A 19,437-nucleotide genomic window follows, 5' to 3' on the forward strand; every position below is an offset into this window, starting at 1 on the left:
ACTGTATTTTGCACCAGGAGGCTTTGTGTTGCAAGTCATTAAAGATGGATAACGTCATGAAGGTGGTCATCCAAACTGTTAATTTCATCCGATCCAGAAGCCTGAATCACCGTCAGTTTGACAGCCTTCTCAGAGAGAAAGACCACATCTATGGCCTGCCATACCACACTGAGGTAAGATGGTTAAGCCGAGGTGCTGTGCTGAGGCGTTTCTTTGATTTACGAGAAGAAATTGAACAGTTCATGGAAGAAAAGGGCAAACCAGTGTTAGAATTTCATTCCGCAGAATGGATGCAGGACCTTGCATTTATGGTGGATGTTACAGAGCACCTGAATAACTTGAACAAACAGCTGCAAGGGCGCAACAAAGTTGTCACGCAGTATTATGACAGCATACGTTCTTTCAAGTTGAAGCTGTCATTGTGGGAGACGCAACTTGCCGGTGGTGATGAAGCTCACTTCCCCTGTCTGAAAAATGTGTGCGCGACCCAACATGTGGCAGACATGAAGCGGTTCAAAGATAAAATAACGGGACTGTTACGGGAGTTTGAGCAACGCTTTCAGATTTATGTTTATATGTTTTTATGTTGATGTGCTATTGTTTTTAATTGATTTTATTTTATTTGTATATTTAACCTATTCTTGACTCTGTGGTTCTTGCACTTGTTTGGGGAACAGGATTTCATAATTTTTATCTACATTTCTGCCTGAGAAATGACACCCTGATATAGTTCTGTGATCTGTGATATACTTCTGTGAATCACTGAGGCATTGTGTGTTTGTGTGTTCTTTGTCCTCAGAACTTTCAAATAACTTGAGGTGTTTTATGATTAATAGTGATGTTGTGCTTTTGGACACTGTCCTCAGGCTCCAGCTTTATGTTTATATGTTTTTATGTTGATGTGCTATTGTTTTTAATTGATTTTATTTTATTTGTATATTTAACCTATTCTTGACTCTGTGGTTCTTGCACTTGTTTGGGGAACAGGATTTCATTATTTTTATCTACATTTCTGCCTGAGAAATGACACCCTGATATAGTTCTGTGATCTGTGAAACAGTTCTGTTAATCACTGAGGCATTGTGTGTTTGTGTGTTCTTTTTCTTTAGAATTTTCAAATAAACTTGACGTGTTTTATGATTAATAGTGATGTTGTGCTTGTACTATTTTGGACACACTGTCCTCAGGCTCCAGCTTTATGTTGTATGTTGATCGTATTAAAACAAAGAAAACAATCTGAAGTTGTTGTTTTTAAGTTATATATACCATGATTTTTCCGGTCCGGCCCACTTGGGAATAGATTTTCCTCCATGTGGCCCCTGAGCTAAAATGAGTTTGACACCCCTGCATCAGACCACATGACCTTCCACCATTCCTCCTCTGGATCATCCAGATGGTCATTGGCAAACTTCAGATTGTCCTGGACATGCGCTGGCTTGAGCAGGGGGACCTTGCGTGCGCTGCAGGATTTTAATCCATGAAGGTGTAGTGTGTTACTAATGGTTTTCTTTGAGACTGTGGTCCCAGCTCTCTTCAGGTCATTGACCAGGTCCTGCCGTGTAGTTCTGGGCTGATCCCTCACCTTCCTCATGATCATTGATGCCTCACAAGGTGAGATCTTGCATGGAGCCCCAGACAGAGGGTGATTGACCGTCATCTTGAACTTCTTCCATTTTCTAATAATTGCGCCAACAGTTGTTGCCTTCTCACCAAGCTGCTTGCCTATTGTCCTGTAGCCCATCCCAGCCTTGTGCAGGTCTACAATTTTATCCCTGATGTCCTTACACAGCTCTCTGGTCTTGGCCATTGTGGAGAGGTTGGAGTCTGTTTGATTGAGTGTGTGGACAGGTGTCTTTTATACAGGTAACGAGTTCAAACAGGTGCAGTTAATACAGGTAATGAGTGGAGAACAGGAAGGCTTCTTAAAGAAAAACTAACAGGTCTGTGAGAGCCAGAATTCTTACTGGTTGGTAGGTGATCAAATACTTATGTCATGCAATAAAATGCAAATTAATTACTTAAAAATCATACAATGTGATTTTCTGGATTTTGTCTCTCACAGTTGAAGTGTACCTATGATAAAAGTTACAGACCTCTACATGCTTTGTAAGTAGGAAAACCTGCAAAATCGGCAGTGTATCAAATACTTGTTCTCCCCACTGTATATAATCACTATAATGAAATATGTTTACCAATAGTAAATAGGGCACTCGAAAACCACAGGCACAGCATGTGATAGTCAACATAAAATACACATTGGCTAGGGCTCACCCCTTGCTAAAATAATTGATGCAGGCTCACCCCCTGCTAAAATAAAGGTTCAATAAAATAAGTAATAGTAAACTTGAGTTCTTACAGATTTTTTTACAGACTCAGTCAACATAAAATACACAATGGCTATGCTAATACATTTTAGGTCTGTATAAATACATTGTAGGTCTGCCCTATTTACTATTGGTAAACATATTTCATCATAGTGATTGTGTTCCCCAAACTCTATATAATAAATGTTTATAGATATGTGTTGTTTATTTGATGTATTGATGCAGGGCTCATCCGCAAAGGTAATGATGCAGGGCTCACCCCTGCTAATATAAACGTTCAATAAAATAAGTAACAGTAAACTTGAGTTCTTACAGAATTTTTTACATCTTCTATAGTGCTAGAGACTCTGACTCAGATTACCTCTGGGAGCCAACACCAAAGAGACCACATTCAAGTCCTCCAGTAGAAACTGGTTCATTCAGTTGGACCCCTGCTGCTGTCTCTGGCTTCACACTCACCCCGTCCGGCCATCTAGATGTGTGAAGGTTAGTGTCTTATGTAGGGAAGCTAATGATCCATCATGTATGACATTCCTGGGAGTGTAAGCTTGTATTTTGTATTACCATAGCATTTGAGTATGTTCTCTATAGTTATGTACTTGAAAATGTATCAATTTACCAATTTGGCCACTTGGAGGCCACTTGGGTACATTTGGGCAAACTCGTGAGGGACACCTGGGTGACTTCATACTAAATGTTATGTAGCTCGTTCGTTCTTGAATGTATCAGTCTGAAACTTTGTACATACACTGTTGACCTCTTGTGGACAACATCTAAATTATCTCCAGCTTCCTATCTGAATCTATGGCTTTTATCTTTCATGTCAAAGATTATGCAACAAAAATACAAATAGAAAACATGTTTTTTTGTTTGTTTTTATCTTTTACCAGATCTATTATGTAATGTTCTCCTACATTAATTTCACATTTCCACAAACTTCAAAGTGTTTCCTTTCAACTAGTATCAAGAATATGCATATCCTTACTTCAGGTCCTGAGCTACAGGCAGTTAGATTTGGATATGTCATTTTAGGCGGGAAATTGAAAAGAAGGGTGTGATCCTTGAGAGGTTAAATGAACCATGATTTTATACTATGTCTTCCTAAAGGTTCCACTCACTTGTATTGTATTGTATACTTCACACTCTAAAAAGCTATCCAAACCCTGTGTATAAAGCTGGTTGGCCCGCTGATCCAGCGGTTTTGTTTCCATGTGTTTTGGTGCTGCTGCTGTGCCTCTAGCAGTGACAGGTTTTGGTAGTCTGTGTTTAGGCTGCATTGGCTGGGCAGGTGAGGGGTTGAACTCCCTTGAACTCCAGGCCCTTGTTGAATTGAACCTCCAACACTTTGGATGCCTTGGTTATCTTCAGGTTGCGCATGCAGCCCTTGAATGAAGTGCTGGTAGTCAGGCCAAACTGCTTGAGCCCCTCTGGAAAATACATAAAAGACAGCGGTTGATTTATGACTGTAATCCTCTGCCCCATTAAGCAAATTCATGATTCTGTTTCATAAATTAGGAAGCCGATGACTGCTGGAGGTTATAACTTTGATTATCTCCTGAGGTTTAGATAGGAAGTAAATCACAAACATCTTCAACATTGTAGTGAAGCATGGTTTGGCACACAACTTGAATGTCCCACACAGTATCCAGGGTCATGTTCAGGAGTTGGTATGTAACCTGATTCCAGAGGTATGTCTGTTCTACATGATACAGTTCTAAGTGAATGTTCAATGTTCCACAACGGTGCCTCTACTGAACATGTCCCAGGTGTGATATGCTTGGTGAGTGCTGTCGTATCATGTACCTGGGTATCCACCAACGTAGATGGGGTCGTTGGTGTCAGCGGTGTTGGACCTGGCGTTGGGGCTCTCTGCTTCCTCCTTCCTGCCGTCTACAATGATCTCCAGCCTATGGCGGAGCTTGTGGGCAGTGACTGAGTGCCACTGACCGTCACAGAGGCCTGCCTCTGCTTCAGGCTGGTACTCGGCTGTGATCCGGCCCACCCCGTTGTCCACGTGGAACAGCAGCTAGGGAGGGGAGAAGACATACTCAGAATACACCTAACTTGTCCAATAGGCAGTTTGTCACAAAACATGACTGTTATTTATGAACAACCATGATTCTCTTGAACCCCATTATTGAATTTATACAGTACAATAGCATTGCACACTCATGGTTGTTGTTAGGCTTACAGAAGAGAGTGTAGAGTCTGGTTAGAATTAAATGTATGTGGGACAACAAAGCTGTATTGTATTGCATTGTATTGTATTGCATTGTATTGCATGCTTGTGTGTACCTTTCTGCCGTGCAGTTCGATGCCCAGGCCCTCCATCTTGGTGTCCACCTGGCTGCTGACCGCTAGCAGAACCCCGTTGCTCTGGGACGTACGGAACTCCAGCTCCAGAGACACGTCCAGACCCACCCTGTAGGAACCCACTGGACCACAAAGGAGAGGAGATACAGGGAACAGTAAGAACTGATACAACAACTCTCATGAGATTGAATAATAAGTTCTCTATTTTTATTTAACCTTTATTTTGACAGGGAGTCATTATACTTTCATAAAAACGAGATCTGTGAAACTTTGGTGTACGAGGAGTTATTATATTATGTCATTGATGGGATGTATTGCATTATGGGGTCAGGAGTTTTTCCTGACCATGTGGCCTGACCAGGAAAACCCCAGGACCTTATAGTTATGTTACTACGGCCTGGAGTTTTTCTTATAGTTACATTTACATTACATTTTAGTCATTTAGCAGACGCTCTTATCCAGAGCGACTTACAGGAGCAATTAGGGTTAAGTGCCTTGCTCAAGGGCACATTAACGTCATTTAGCAGACGCTCTTAGCCAGAGCGACTCACAAATTGGTGCGTTCACCCTATAGCCAGTGGGATAACCACTTTACAATTTGGGGGGGGGGGGGTTAGAAGGAATACTTTATCCGTTCTATATAGTTCTAAGTTTTGAATGTCAGAATGTACCTGCTTTAACATATCCAGTGCCATCGAAGTAGGTTCCCTTCTCAGTGCTGATGAAACAGCTGCCCACTTGGTGGCTGGAGGTGGGCGTGTCCATGTCCAACACATTACCCAGCATCTTACATTTCCTGATGCAGCCATTGATACTATACAAGACCTAGAAGAACACAACACACCTTTAACTATGCTATTACATATGACTTTACACAGAGTAGTTTAATTTACTGTTGAATCTATCCCATAAATAGTAAATAATTACTTCTAATATCAACCCAAATGTAAATACATACAATTACAGTAATACAGTGTATAAGGCTTTGTGTTTTACTTCCTACAAATGAAATGCACCATCAAACCAAATGTGAGGAAGCGTGTATGAACGTACTGGTCCGATCCTCTTGGTGGTGTAGTTGACAGGTAGGCCACCTATGTACAGCATACCAACCACATCCAGGATGTCAGCCTTCTTGGGGCTGGTGGTGTGCTTGGAGTAGCGGTTGTCTATCACCAGTACACCTCTCTGTTTCTCTCTCATCACCTGGATCTGAGACAGCAGAAGGGGAAATATTCAGGGGTAAACAAGGACAATAACAATACATATCTTTAATACATGATGAAAATAAAGAATTGTAGTTCCTGATTACTTTGCTTGCTACCTGTGTTGGTCAATGAACTAGTCAAATAGAAAATGATGTGGTTTTGTAGTTGTGTCATTGTGACACAGTATTTAGCTGTCTGCTCTCACTATCTAAACTCACTCAGACAGTGAAGTAGAACTGATCGTAACTGCCAACAGACTTTGTACACCATGCTAGGGGTCATAAATTGTTATTATGATTGTTTTCCCGGCTGGCTCGAGAGGTACATCACGTAATCCCAGACCTTGTGCCAGTGTCCGTCGTTGATGATGCGTGGCACGCTGACGGAGGTGTTGCCGTGGCCCAGGTCGTAGCTGAGGTGGGCCACGCCCTCCTTCACCTGGATGGTGGCAAAGTCAGCGTGGTTGATCCTTGCCATATAGAACACCAGGCCTGACTCTGCTGTGGTCCGCAGCTCAAACTCTATGATTAGCCTGCAAGCAAACAGATTCACAACAGTCAGTCCAATATGATATTTGCAGATATTACCTATGTTTTTAAATTACATTAGAACCGACTAGTATGTATGATCTAGATAAGAAAGGTCTCATTTGGACTTTTCAAAGCAATTGAAACGCTACATACCTGTTCTTAACCTTTGTGTCATGAAATTCAAATGCAACATGGCTGTTTTTGGAGAGCCCAAACTGTTTGGCTTTCTCTAAGACCACTGGAGATGCCTCGGCAGCACAGGAAACCTGTGTGTGTGTGTGTGTGTGTGTGGGGGGGGTAGTAGCAGTCGTCTTAAAATGATAATATTAGCTAACATGATCTCATTCAAAGAGTGCATTAAAAACACAATGCAAACATTCATTTTAATATGAATATAGTTTACCTGCTTTCTGTTTCTATCTGAAGTGCTATTCTAACATGTGCCAGTAGATGGTGCTATTGAAAAAGACATGGATTTGCTATTGAGACAATCGGAAAATGTACATTTGTTTTTGCAAGGCCACCTTGCAAGGCCAACATCTGAATCACTTCTTTGGTTCTGTTCAGAACATGAAGACATCCCTATTCCTCTGACCTTGCATTATATCTTTTTTTCTATATTCTTGTTAAGCCACAAAGGCTCCAATTGCTTAAAAGGGCATTTATTTTACACTGCATACACTTATTTCACACTGCAAATGGTACAGCATATATCCTATATAGCCTGTTTATAAATCAGAACTACTACAACCATATTGATTTACTTAGAAATAAATGATCTTCTAAGAAAATCCCTATTGAAAGTCAAATGTCTTCTGGCAATACTACGAATATGGACATGGAAAGTTTGTGCATATATATTTCACATGAGCAACAAATCTTCACACAGGGGGCTTGGTGTTGAAGGTCTATGGCTGAAATCCATTAAGATGAAGGTTCCGCAGACACACATGCTAAGAAGGCTCAGGAGGGTAAGAATGTGGACACGCAGGGACAAGTGAGTGAGTAAAGTGGAGTGGTACCGGTGGGACTGTGACAGCGGTGTGGTCGGGTTCCTCTGTGGCGGGGCTGAGCTCTGGAGGTACGACAGAGGGCGCGTCCTAGAGCAGCAGCAGGGCAAGGGGGGAGTGAAAGGGTTAAGCTGGGTTACACACAGCCAATCGGATTTGCTACAGCATTCATGACACATGCGGCCCAACAATCAGGCTGGGGCACTGATGTCACGAATGGCGAAAAGTCAGCACAGCAGGTAGCTAGAGGAACAGTGCTAAAAAAAAGATTACAGTATGATTACCGAAATACACATAATTTCTACAAGAAAAGAGAGGTACTACCAGTGGCAATACTGTAGCAATCTATTAATTTGCCTACGATGATACATACCATGGAGATATATCAAGAGAATATATGAGGAAAATACAGGTGGTGTTGGCCAATGCAAGGCACCTTGGTTAGCAGAGAATGAATGAGTTTGGAAGGATGGATGAGAGAGAGAGAGAGAGAGGGGAGGACAGAGAGAGGAGAGAGGAGGACAGAGAGAGAGAGGGGAGGACAGAGAGAGAGGGGAGGACAGAGAGAGGAGAGAGGAGGACAGAGAGACACACAGAGAGAGGAGAGACAGAGAGAGAGAGAGCTGCTACAGTACCTCAGCTGTCAGCAAAAGAGGATATATGGAGCAGTGGAGCTATGAGAAAGAGCCCTGTCAACACTGCAGCTTTACCTATAAAGCAGACCTAATGGATTGGAAAACAGCCCATTCTTTATTCCAGCCACATCAACCTCTCTGATGGTGTATTTAGACTCGGGGCCAACTGGTCTGTCTGGCTGAGCTGTGCTGGGGATGGATGTCAGCTCTTTATGGGGATAATATATCACTCCATCATAGGGTGGGAACTTAGTCCTTTAATGTGACTTTATTGTATTTTACTCAGTTGGTAGAGCATGGCGCTTGCAACGCCAGGGTTGTGGGTTCATTGTGGGGCCAGTGTGAAATAAATTAATAATATGCTATCACTAACTGTAAGTCGCTCTGGATAAGAGCGTCTGCTAAATGACTCAAATGTAAATGTAAAATTATACCCATAGGAGGGGGACCTACAGTGGGAGGTGGAGGGGTCTGTCTGGGTGTCGGGGTGGGTGGTGGAGCCTTAGGTTGGACCGGCTGGGACACGTCTTCTCCCTTGGCCTTCTCCTCTTCCTCATCAGGCTCCTCCTCTGGGAGGGGCAGAGGGGGAGGGGGAGGGGCCAGGTTGGAACAATGGCCGATCTCTGCATTCTCAAAGGCCACAGACTGGGAGAAGTCTGTGAGGCTGTAGGGTATAAACGGGCATACAAACACACACATGGACGTGCGCACAGAAATACACACACACGAACACACAGAGAGAGGGAGAGAAATAAAGTGTGTTAATGGGTGATGATGTGTAATCAGTTGAATTATGAACATGGTTATCACAGAGGACAGCCCCATTAAAGCCAACTAAATATGGGTGAACTGTGTTTAGTCCACTGGGAAGAGCGAGAGAGCACTGAGCCTAATGATAGGAATTTATTATCATCCATAGAGAAAAACTGTCAAAACAGGTCAAGGAGTCAAATGACTGCATTTACAACCTGTTTAACTTGGAGAAACCAACGCACCATGAAACAGCTCACAACTACTTCACATGTACAACACGTCCCACATAGCCTTCCATTAATAATATCTACTAATAATGATCCAATATCTACGATCAGGATAATGAATAGTTATATGGAGATAATAGGAGACGTGAGCGACGTACATGGTATTGATCATGAGGTTCCAGATGCAGCCTTCGAAAGGGACGTTGGGTCTCTGGGAGCTGAGCTCTACGTCAGCGTGGATACCCCCGATGAACAGTCTCTTGATGCCCATTGGCTGGTTGTTGGGAAGGGTCAGCTCCCTCTTCAGCTCCTCATCCACCTGGACTGCAAATGACCTGGACAGAGACACACACAGGACAGTGATACACTTTGAGCCAGCTCTTTGTAGAGACAGCTAAAAATGAATGGCTTGAAACTAGTTCATTAAGACACAAGTTATTGTGCTATGTGAGGCTGTTCAGTGTATAGCAATGTGTGTGTGTGTGATCCTTACCTGACGCCCAGTCTCTCAATGCGCAGGGTGTGTTCTCTCCCATCGTGCAGGATGCCGTGGTCAGGCTTGCAGACCATCTTGCGTGGGCTGTGGCTACCTGTAAACACCAGCACCTCCAGGGCCCCCTTGTTCAGCAACACAGCCAGGAAGGGCTGCAGGGGGCAGGGGAGAAGAAAGGGGGCGTGAGGGGGGAGAACCATGGAGGCACAACACCACCCAATCTAAATGACCAACACCACCTCAGGACAGACTCAGGGACACAGGGTTATACAGAAAATCAATATTGCACATACACACACAGTGCATAAAGCCTTTGTTTAGTAGACACAATCTGGAGCAAGTCAGAACAGGCTTCATACAATATGGAGCCTTGAATGTTCAAAGATAATAAGAACATTATGCCATTGGCCAGAAACATTAAGACAATTCTGTTCAATAATGATGAAACCTCAGATACTTTGAGAAAGGAAGTCAACTTTACATAATTGCATACTGATATGCTTTTCAACCCTGAGGGCCTGTAAGGTTTATGTAAGTCCTCCGTTTCTCTACACGCCTTGATTGGATTCTGTTTGGACAGAGCTTCAAAGAAAGCGCAGCCCTCTCTGAAACATACTAGACGATAAGTAGATAGATTTAAGTGCCCCTTGTTATGATTAAATCCTCTGTAATCAGTCCAGCGAGATGGTGAGCACATCCCTCCACGGCGTTGGAATTGCAGACTAGCATGCACAGAGGGAGTTTGCCTGGGGAGAGTGAGGCAGAGTGAGGGGAAGTTAAGGAGTGCTACTGCTACAGTACCTCTGGTCTGATTCAGCACGCGTTCCTCCTGTCCCCTGCGCAAATTGATAGAATGAATGACGAGGACACAGAGACAGACGAGGCCAACTTGTACTCATTCGAAATGACATCCACTTAATTTACTAGGTCTAATGATTTTTAAAGGTGACGGTCTGGACCTTTACCAAGGGTTATCGCTAAATTGGACGTGATCCATCAGAGGGCTGTTGTATAATCTATTTATTACTAACGACACTTGCAGGGAGAATGTTAGAGGTTAAACCCACTATCATTTCCTGCAGCCACAGGCACTAATTGATGTGGTGGTCTGCAGATGAAGAGATGGGGAGATGAGAGAGAGATGAAGGGTGCCCTAACAGAGACGTAGAAAGTCATATTTTAATCAAAACTGTCATCTCAAATCTCCCAGCCTTTAGCACTCTGTGAAAGATGATCGATTTTTGTTTGCTGTCAGGTGAAAGTATAATCATTAAAGCTCACAGGCAATCCATCTCTTTTATAGTTCATTTAATAAGGAGCCTCGTACATAGCAGGAGTTGATTATCAATGTGCTGTTCGTTTTTCAAAGCAACTCAGCCAGACAGCACAGCACTCCTTATTCAATTACAGGAACATAGAAACACCTCCAACAGCCATTCCAGTTCTACTGGGTAATAGGATCCAATGACTTATAAAGAACAAGGAGGTGACATTATAGAGGACTAGGTGCTGGGTTAGAATGCTTTGATAGCTGTGTGTGTGTGTGTGTATGTATGTATGTATGTGTATGCGTGTGTGTGTGTGTGTGTGTGTATACGTGTGTGTTTCATCCTCCTCCTCTTACCTCCCCAGACTGCCTGCGTCTCCTCTTGGGGAGTTGGAACTGGGAGCTGGCCCCATTCGTTCCCCCACTGCCAAACAGGATGATGCCCTTGTCACTCTTGGTTGCGAAGGACAGGCTGATCTCTGTCTTAGCGTCAAAGGACATGGACTTCAGTTCCATGTGACCTGGCTTAGAGAAGCTCACTGTGTGGAGGTTCTGTTGGCGAGAGAGAGACCAGTCATGATGTTCATTCACAGCACAATCAATTGAGAGTCATCAGTAATTGGCAGTTATTTTTATAATCTGAATACTGTATAATAGTACAATATAGTACAACACACTGTGTTGTTTTGTTTATAATGTCCATATCAATTTCAGAGTTATATCGAACATAATAATAAACCTTGTTAATTAGAGTACCACTGGAGGCATTTTCAGATGCATCATCAGGCATTGACACAGGGTCCACAGCAAATGGAAGTAGGCGTACTGAAGTGAGTGTGAAATCTTGCAAACATCTTACAAACACAACTGAGACGTACAAACCAGCCGTTGCTAAATTAAAAATGACTTCTCCCACTCAATTCTTTGCTACACTCTTTTTACATTCTGTGTCTGTGGTGTGAATGTGTGTATAAATATTAAAATGTTTTTCCCATAACTAAAATAACTATTTCATAAGCAGCGATTTCTCTGTTATTTATATGCCTCACTCGTTTTGATTTCCTTATGTTTTTTCAAGGGATTATAGGCAAAATGTTTGGCCATATTTCATGAGCAGGCCTGTATCTATGAATAATTAAAGGGAGTGGTGAAAAGTAGATGAGGATGAAGGAGGAAGAGCGCTAATCAAACCTGTGGAGGATAAACTGACCTCTACAGAGCAGCCTTTGGTCAGACCGGTGTAGTCGGATCTGCTCAGCAGGTTATAGGGGGTTCTGGAAACCTCAATGTCTCTCATACAGCCAGCATACCTCTTCTTGGTAACCTCTGACCTGTAAAGAGAAGAGAGAGTTGTCTCAATTGCCATTCGGACTTCCATTCTGTTCATTGTGCAAGCGCTGTCCTAGTTTCAGGAGCCAATGACTATGTGAGATGAAGACCACATTGAGACTTCTGTTTTGAAGCTGTTTTAAGAACATTTATTTTGTATACCTTTAATTTGGGGTTTATTCAAAAGCTATGAACCTTTATCTGAACAATCAGACACCAGCTGCTGCGAAGCATATACAAAGCTTCAAATAGAGCCTCATCGTTAAATGTTCATTTGAAAATGTGCAGCAATTTGCCAGCTAATTCCACAGCATGTAAGAGAAGTGGTGGGGTGACAATACAGCAGTAGCTACTGACTGAAAAGGAGTGGAAGCTGTAGCCTATTGGTCCTCAGAATATGGTGCTAGAGTTCATTTGGACAAATATCTAAAACCTTCATTGAGAAATGGAGGGGTGTTTACTGACTCAATTCTGATAACCAGCTTATGTTGTATTAAAGCATCTACAATTTAAGCATACTTTTCTGAACTAAATGCATGGTAACTTGCATGGTAAAGCCAAGTTACCAGAGAGGCTTTAGAGAGTAATGGGCTATGCCAAGTACATGCAAAAGGTGATACAGTAAACTTTAACAGTACATATTTTACCTTGCTTTAATACTGTAGGAGCAAAATATATAAGTATATGCATATTAGGACAAGTATGACACACATGGGCTTTCGAGTGGCGCAGCGGTCTAAGGCACTGCATCTCAGTGCTTGAGGCGTCACTACAGATCCCCTGGTTCGATTCCAGGCTGTATCACAACCGGCTGTGATTGGGAGTCCCATAGGGCGGCACACAATTGGCCCAGCGTCGTCCGGGTTTGGCCGGTGTAGGCCGTCATTGTAAATAAGAATTTGTTCTTAACTGACTTGCCTAGTTAAATAAAGGTTTAAAAAAAATAAAAAAATAACATAGACAGAATATGTCACAATAAGAAGTTTAAAAAGTATATTCAGTTCTCCGTGTGTGTTGAAAGGGTTACCACTTCTATAAGGCCTATAGAATATACCTCTCATACTGCCGGAGACTGTGAAGGTCAGATCTACATAACCTATTGTTACTGTTTATGTGACAGTTCTATAAGAGTTAACACCAGAGAGGCCAGCGACAACGTGACACTGACTCAAGGTCCGGCAGCAGATAGAGGTGTTCTAATGGAAACTCAAGTCTTTGTCTGTCTGTCTGGCTACCTATATGCCTTGTCAACCCTCAACTTTCATGGCCAAACGTGACAATATGAGAAGAACAGGAACAAAGAGTAACTGTACAGTACTGAGTGTCTGAGCAAAGAACGGAGCAGACGTGAAAAGCTATCCGAGGTGTAGTTTAGTTGAAGAAAAGTTCAGAATGACCATACAGGGATTCCTTACAGACCTTTACACATGTTAACCGAAGTGAGATTGATGATCAAAGGTAGTGTTCAGTATGCAGACCCAGAGTGAAGTGTGTGTGTGTGCATAAAAACTGAAATAGTAGTATTAGGCCCTACTGTGGAGGTGATTGACCTCCTACAGAATACAGTACATACCTGTAGTTTCCAATGGTTGGCAAACCACCAAAGTAGATCCTCTCATCCTCCTTGAGGTTGAGCCCAGTGGCAGAGCCTTGAGATGACACCACCAGCTTCTCCTCTTCATTGGAGTCTATGTCCACGATGGCCACCGTAGCTGAGGTGGGAGGAAACCAACAAGGGTAAAGGTATTACTTGCCTGTTCAACAATATGCTCTGATGAAGCTACAAAGGCTCTAGAAACATAAACTTGAGGGAAATGTTCTTTAAACTACACAGGCTCTAGAAACATCAAGATGAGTGAAATGTTTTACTGTATGTATTATGATGAGTGTGAGTGTCACCTTGTTTCTTCATGCGGGCCACAGTGAAAGACTTCCACCTGCCGTCGTTGTGTCTCTTGATGCTGGAGACCGAGCCGGTGCCTGAGCCCAGGTCAAAACGAACCTTCACATGACCATCACTCAACTCAGCACTCATAAAGTCCTTCTGTCTCAGAGAGCGGGAGAGAGAGGGGGAGAGAAAGTGAGAGAGAGAGAGAGCGAGAGTATATTGAGTAATATTGATAAATGCTTTATATCTAACGCATATTTAATAGTTCAACAATTTGCCAGTCCTCGTTAAGATACAGGTATGTGTATGAGTGAGGTTACCATATCCTTGGTGGCAAAGTACATGAGCAGGGAGTCGGTGGAGAAGGAGCGGAACTTGAACATGACGGTGGAGACGTTGGGGTTCCATCTGGTGGGCCGGCTCACTGCAGCGTAGCCCTCCCCATCAAACTGTACTGTCCCCACTGTGTCTGACGGCTGGGGGCTGGAGCACACACACCCAAACACTCAGCAAGAAGCAAAATCAAATCAAACTTTATTTGTCACATGAGCTGAATACAACAGGTGTAGACTTTACCGTGAAATGCTTACTTACAAGCCCTTAACCAACAATGCAGTTCAAGAAATAGAGTTAAGAAAATATTTACTAAATAAACTAAAGTAAAAAATAAAATAAAAAGTAACACAATAAAATGACAATAACGAGGCTATATACAGGGGGTACCGGTACCGAGTCAATGTGCGGGGGTACAGGTTAGTCGAGGAAGTGAACTTTTAGTACATCAAAGATTGTATAGTGAACTTCAGAGTAAAAGGTTTATGAAAGTATATGAGATCTTCTTTTTAAAAGTTAGTCAAGTCCATACACTATAAGAGACATTCATACCAAGTATTCAATGTGATATGATCATGCAGACCAGACCTACCTAACCACACATACTTTGCAGTCTCCTTCTCTCTCTCTGTAGTTCCACAGGCCAATACGTTTGTTGTCCAGGTATGTCTCTCCCATACACCCGGAGAAAGTAGTGGTTTTGACCGCCTCCGCTTTCTACAGGACAAACAACGAAACACATAGTGAATACCAATGCATCTACCAAAATAGAAACGGGTACAAATGACAAAATGGCTCTGGGATAAATTACTGTCTGACAAAGTGATATCAGCTACCTTCACACTGCCCAATATGCCACCGACAAACAGGTAGGCATTCTGGTCCACATCCAGGATAGTATAGCCCTCAGGGGAGGTGCCACTCTTAGAGGTGGGCATGATGCCAGCTCTGGGACCCTCCAGTGCATGAACAGAAATGGTGCCATTGATGCCATTCCTGGGACCAAAACAGAAATGATCAGATGATAAGTTAATTAACTTTTGAATAAGAAGCCTACCTGGCACAATCAATGTTAAAATATTAATGAATTAATCAACTGATAGACAAATCTCTATATCTCTGTATAATCTTTGCTCTGAAAAATATATTGTATAGAATATGAATAACAATGGTATTCTACCGTGAGGCCTCAATGCGATGCCAGTTGCCGTCATTTATAGTCATGTCAGGGTACTCCACCTTACCCACTCCGGAGCCCACGTCCCACAGGAAGTTGACCTTTCCCTTACGCATCTCAATTGCCAGGAAGTCAATCTAGAGGCAGACAGATGATGAGCCAAGAAGATGCTGCGCTGCAATCTCCTATCTGATAACATTACAGGTCCATTACTATTCTTTCTCTCTCTATGGGTCTTGGTTGCTGCAGTGTAGTGTATGTAACACAGTGTAGAAGAACAGAGCAGGACACATTAGAATAAGATACTGAGGAAGAGTCACAGGCAAATCAAGAGATGAACAACAGGAGTGTGATTTCCCCAGGGAAATCAGTGATGAAGCCAGATTAAATAGTCCGGTTTGAACTGGCGGCTAATTGCTGTGGTTGCTGTTGCTGTACATAGAGGCAATATCACCCACTCTCTCCTGGGGATCACACAGGGAAACAAATAACCTTTTATTATTTTCTCTCCGACTTTAAGATAATTGGTATTTATCTAGCATGTTGAGAAGTAACCACTGGTGGAATGATTTCAAATTAATTGGCCAACAACACATTACACATCCCAGAATAGAGATGAGCCTAATCTAAACACTGATAAATGGCCCTAATATGTTACGTTTCACACACATTATTTGTTGCCCTGAGGTTTCCCTTATTATGGTTCAGTGATTTACTGGCGGATTGTATCCACACACACACACACACACACACACACACACACACACGGGTGACTAACATCCCAGTGTGGTGCTATGTCCTCCGACTCACGTATTTGGTACTGCCCAGGTAGAACAGTAGGTTATCAGGGGAGGTGGTTTTCACATTCACAATGATGGCGTTGTTGCGACCCTTCTTGATTTTTGGTCCATATGCGCGGATACAGTCTCCCTCGGAGGACACAGACACTTTAATCTGTGGAGAAAGACAGAGATCACCAGACAGAGAGCACTTAAAAAGCCCAAGGAACGCTCAAGGATCTTCCATTGGATGTGTCTATTTCCACTGAATCCGTGGATGCCCGCCATTAGTCTGTGAGGTGGACAGAAGCTGAGCTACAGCAGTGTTTGTAAAACAAGGGAGGATACTGGTTTTAAATTATTATATATTTTTCAAAAATGTCTGTAAAGCAATGATTGTACTGTATGCTGTAAAGTCTGAATGATTTGAGCTACAAACTATTATGACCCCATTCTGAAAAGGTTAGACTCTCAGGAAAGCCCAAGTGTTTTGCTCTACGATGCTCACAAGCTAAGAGCAATGAAAAAGCCCAAGGAACACTCAGGAAAACACAATTGTGTTGTAACAGAAGTGAAGTACAAGGTCCTTTAGAGGCAAGAGCAGCAATGTTATTTTAGTCTTTTGTCTAATTTTTTATTTTATTTTATTTTTAAAAAGCCTTGAGATTGAATTTTTCTTTTTTAAACCGAGCCTTCACTCAAACTGTGCCAATGCATGTGCACCACAGGGTAAAGCAGGGTGGAGGGATTCAGAGGGAGGTGACTAAATGTTCATCACTTTAGAAAGAACCAACTGTGTGAGACTGAACTCTCCTAGAACGAGTTGTGAATCGTGATGTCTGTGATGATGGCACAATTAGCAGAATGGCCATCTTAGAAGCCACTGATTAAAGCTGTGAAAACAGGGGGAGTTGAGAACGAGAGAGAGGGATGGAGAGGAGGAGTGTGACTCACAGAGTTGGCCTGCTTGCGCGCCAGGTTGATCAACTCTTTCATCTGGGAGATATTTTTCTTCAGGTTGTCCTGTAGCTCCTGGATGGGCTTCAGTTTCTCCAGCAGTCTGTCTGCCTCGTCTTCCAGGTCCTTCACCTTGGCCCTCGCTACATGGACTGATAGACACACACAGGCACATACACACAAACACACACACACACACACCACTCATGCATAAGCAGACACACACACAGGCAAGCACACACCCACACAGGCAGACAGAGACACACACACAGGCACAAAGAAACACACGCGCGCATGGACGCACACAGACACACAGACACGCACACACACACACACACACACACACACACACACACACACACACACACACACACACACACACACACACACACACACACACACACACACACACACACACACACACACACACACACACACACACACACACACACACACACACACACACACACACACACACAGGGGAGAGACATCAGTCTAAAAACATCAGTCTTCCTTATTAACTACTGTAGAACGTTCACAGCCACTGCTTTCTATTAGTCAGAGATCAGCGGAGAGATGGCGGCATCTTAATCACTTATTTAGAAGCATTAAAGGTAAAGAGCTGAAAGCTGTTATGAGAACAAAGGAGATGACATAGTAAATGGCTTGCTATGTATTCATAATTAGCCAATGGTAATCTTTCTAAGGCATACATACATTAGGATAACAGGCTTAGTGAAGCTCTAGAATACACGTTTTAATCCTGTTGGTGTGAAACAAAGAGATTGGATGCTGAGGAAGACAGAATGAAAGAAAGGAGGATTTTTATTGCTATTATTCTTCCTGCAGCTATGGTATAGCGTACAGCCCATGCAGCACTGATGTGTCATCATCTCTCTGTCATCATGCAGGAGCTTTGTTGCTCAGGAGGCTTTGAACGTTGCCAGAATAGAGATCAGGTAATATAAAAGGTATATATACTTATAGCTGTTGGGGTTCAAAAGAAAAATGGGACAGAAAATAAAAAATATGTGAGATACAGAATTATACAATGTCATTGTGTGAGACAAATGTGCCAGAGTAACAAAAGTTTGAACCCAAAAAAAGAGTGCATTTTGAGTCAATCAGCTCATGACATGGCACAGACAATCATTTCATATACAGTAGATACTGTAGCTAAGGCTTGACTACCCTTAAGAACTACAACACCCAGAAGATCTCTTACTGTTTTTCTCAGGGTCCTTGATTATGTTGTTGACCTTGTTGACGTCGTCCTCCAGCTTGCTGTTGTTCCTCTGCAGGCCCATCAGGTTCAGGTTCATGTCTCTCAGTCGGGCCAGCACGTCGTTGGCTGTGTCGTTGGCATCTCCTGCCTTGGACTTGGTAACCTGGAGTTTGGCTGCTGTATCTGGACAACACAGTTGGTATACAGTATGCAATAATCAAAGTCTTCCTGTAAATTGAAAAGAGAATGGTAATCCAACATGGTACGGACTATTGGAGGTAGTCAGTCATACATGACTTACAGAAACCTTTATGTGAACTCTGCTGCTCCCCTGTCAGATGTTTCTACTGCACCCTGTCTGTCAGTTTCCTCAGTGACTGATACCTTCCCATATTTAACCTGAACTGTGCTGCATTGACGTCTGTCATGTTGGATCTACAAGAGGATGTCCTCTAACCTCATAGCTACACCACTACACTACAATCCATCCATTCTGTTCCCACATCCTGGGCTCAGCCTGATAAATTGCTCCAGCAGCGACACACATCAATGAGAAGTGTTTCACTTGTTGTTCCTTTTAAACAAAAGTCATTTTATAGTGTTGTTTGTGTGCTTACCATTGGGGATTGCATTCAGCTTCCCTAATGTATTGTCGAGATCCTTCAGCAAGCCCTTGTTCTTCAAGCCACCAGCTTTCACCAGGGCCTGGAGACTGCCCACACTCTCACCGTTCTCTGAAACACAAAGACCGCACCCTCTGCTTGGTTCGCAAACACATATCCATGCCAACACTCCTCAGAAAACACAGCTCTTTGAAATATTTCTGCCGTTTATCATCACAGTTGGTGGGTGTTGTATGGGGGGGAGACTGGGTTTACCGTTCACATCGCTCCCTAATTTCTTGGCTTCGTTCCACAGTTGAACGCTCTTCTGAACAGAGTTCTTGGCGTTATCCTTCAAAGAGCCTTTGGGTCCTGAGGCCTGCATGT

General features: G+C 42.9%; 1 protein-coding gene across 1 annotated transcript in view; it reads right to left on the reverse strand.

Moving 5' to 3' along the window:
* Positions 1-3,284: 3,284 nt before the first annotated feature.
* The window catches only part of LOC121552157 (laminin subunit alpha-2-like), a 77,723-nt gene continuing 61,570 nt past the window's right edge, over positions 3,285-19,437 (reverse strand). Inside the window, exons 25-48 of the mRNA XM_045211208.1 lie at positions 19,327-19,429; positions 19,066-19,182; positions 18,449-18,631; positions 17,221-17,375; positions 16,298-16,441; positions 15,491-15,624; positions 15,147-15,306; positions 14,903-15,027; positions 14,298-14,460; positions 13,989-14,133; positions 13,663-13,801; positions 11,971-12,091; positions 11,118-11,312; positions 9,494-9,645; positions 9,159-9,335; positions 8,474-8,684; positions 7,398-7,475; positions 6,529-6,641; positions 6,188-6,377; positions 5,691-5,849; positions 5,309-5,462; positions 4,620-4,759; positions 4,128-4,350; positions 3,285-3,751 (exon numbers count right to left, since the gene is read on the reverse strand). Of these exons, the coding sequence (XP_045067143.1) occupies positions 3,591-3,751; positions 4,128-4,350; positions 4,620-4,759; positions 5,309-5,462; positions 5,691-5,849; positions 6,188-6,377; positions 6,529-6,641; positions 7,398-7,475; positions 8,474-8,684; positions 9,159-9,335; positions 9,494-9,645; positions 11,118-11,312; positions 11,971-12,091; positions 13,663-13,801; positions 13,989-14,133; positions 14,298-14,460; positions 14,903-15,027; positions 15,147-15,306; positions 15,491-15,624; positions 16,298-16,441; positions 17,221-17,375; positions 18,449-18,631; positions 19,066-19,182; positions 19,327-19,429 (3,642 nt within the window). The 3' untranslated portion in view covers positions 3,285-3,590. The remainder of the gene's footprint in view (positions 3,752-4,127; positions 4,351-4,619; positions 4,760-5,308; positions 5,463-5,690; positions 5,850-6,187; positions 6,378-6,528; positions 6,642-7,397; positions 7,476-8,473; positions 8,685-9,158; positions 9,336-9,493; positions 9,646-11,117; positions 11,313-11,970; positions 12,092-13,662; positions 13,802-13,988; positions 14,134-14,297; positions 14,461-14,902; positions 15,028-15,146; positions 15,307-15,490; positions 15,625-16,297; positions 16,442-17,220; positions 17,376-18,448; positions 18,632-19,065; positions 19,183-19,326; positions 19,430-19,437) is intronic.

This window comes from Coregonus clupeaformis, chromosome 36 (assembly GCF_020615455.1).
Source record: "Coregonus clupeaformis isolate EN_2021a chromosome 36, ASM2061545v1, whole genome shotgun sequence".
Lineage (NCBI taxonomy): Eukaryota > Metazoa > Chordata > Actinopteri > Salmoniformes > Salmonidae > Coregonus > Coregonus clupeaformis.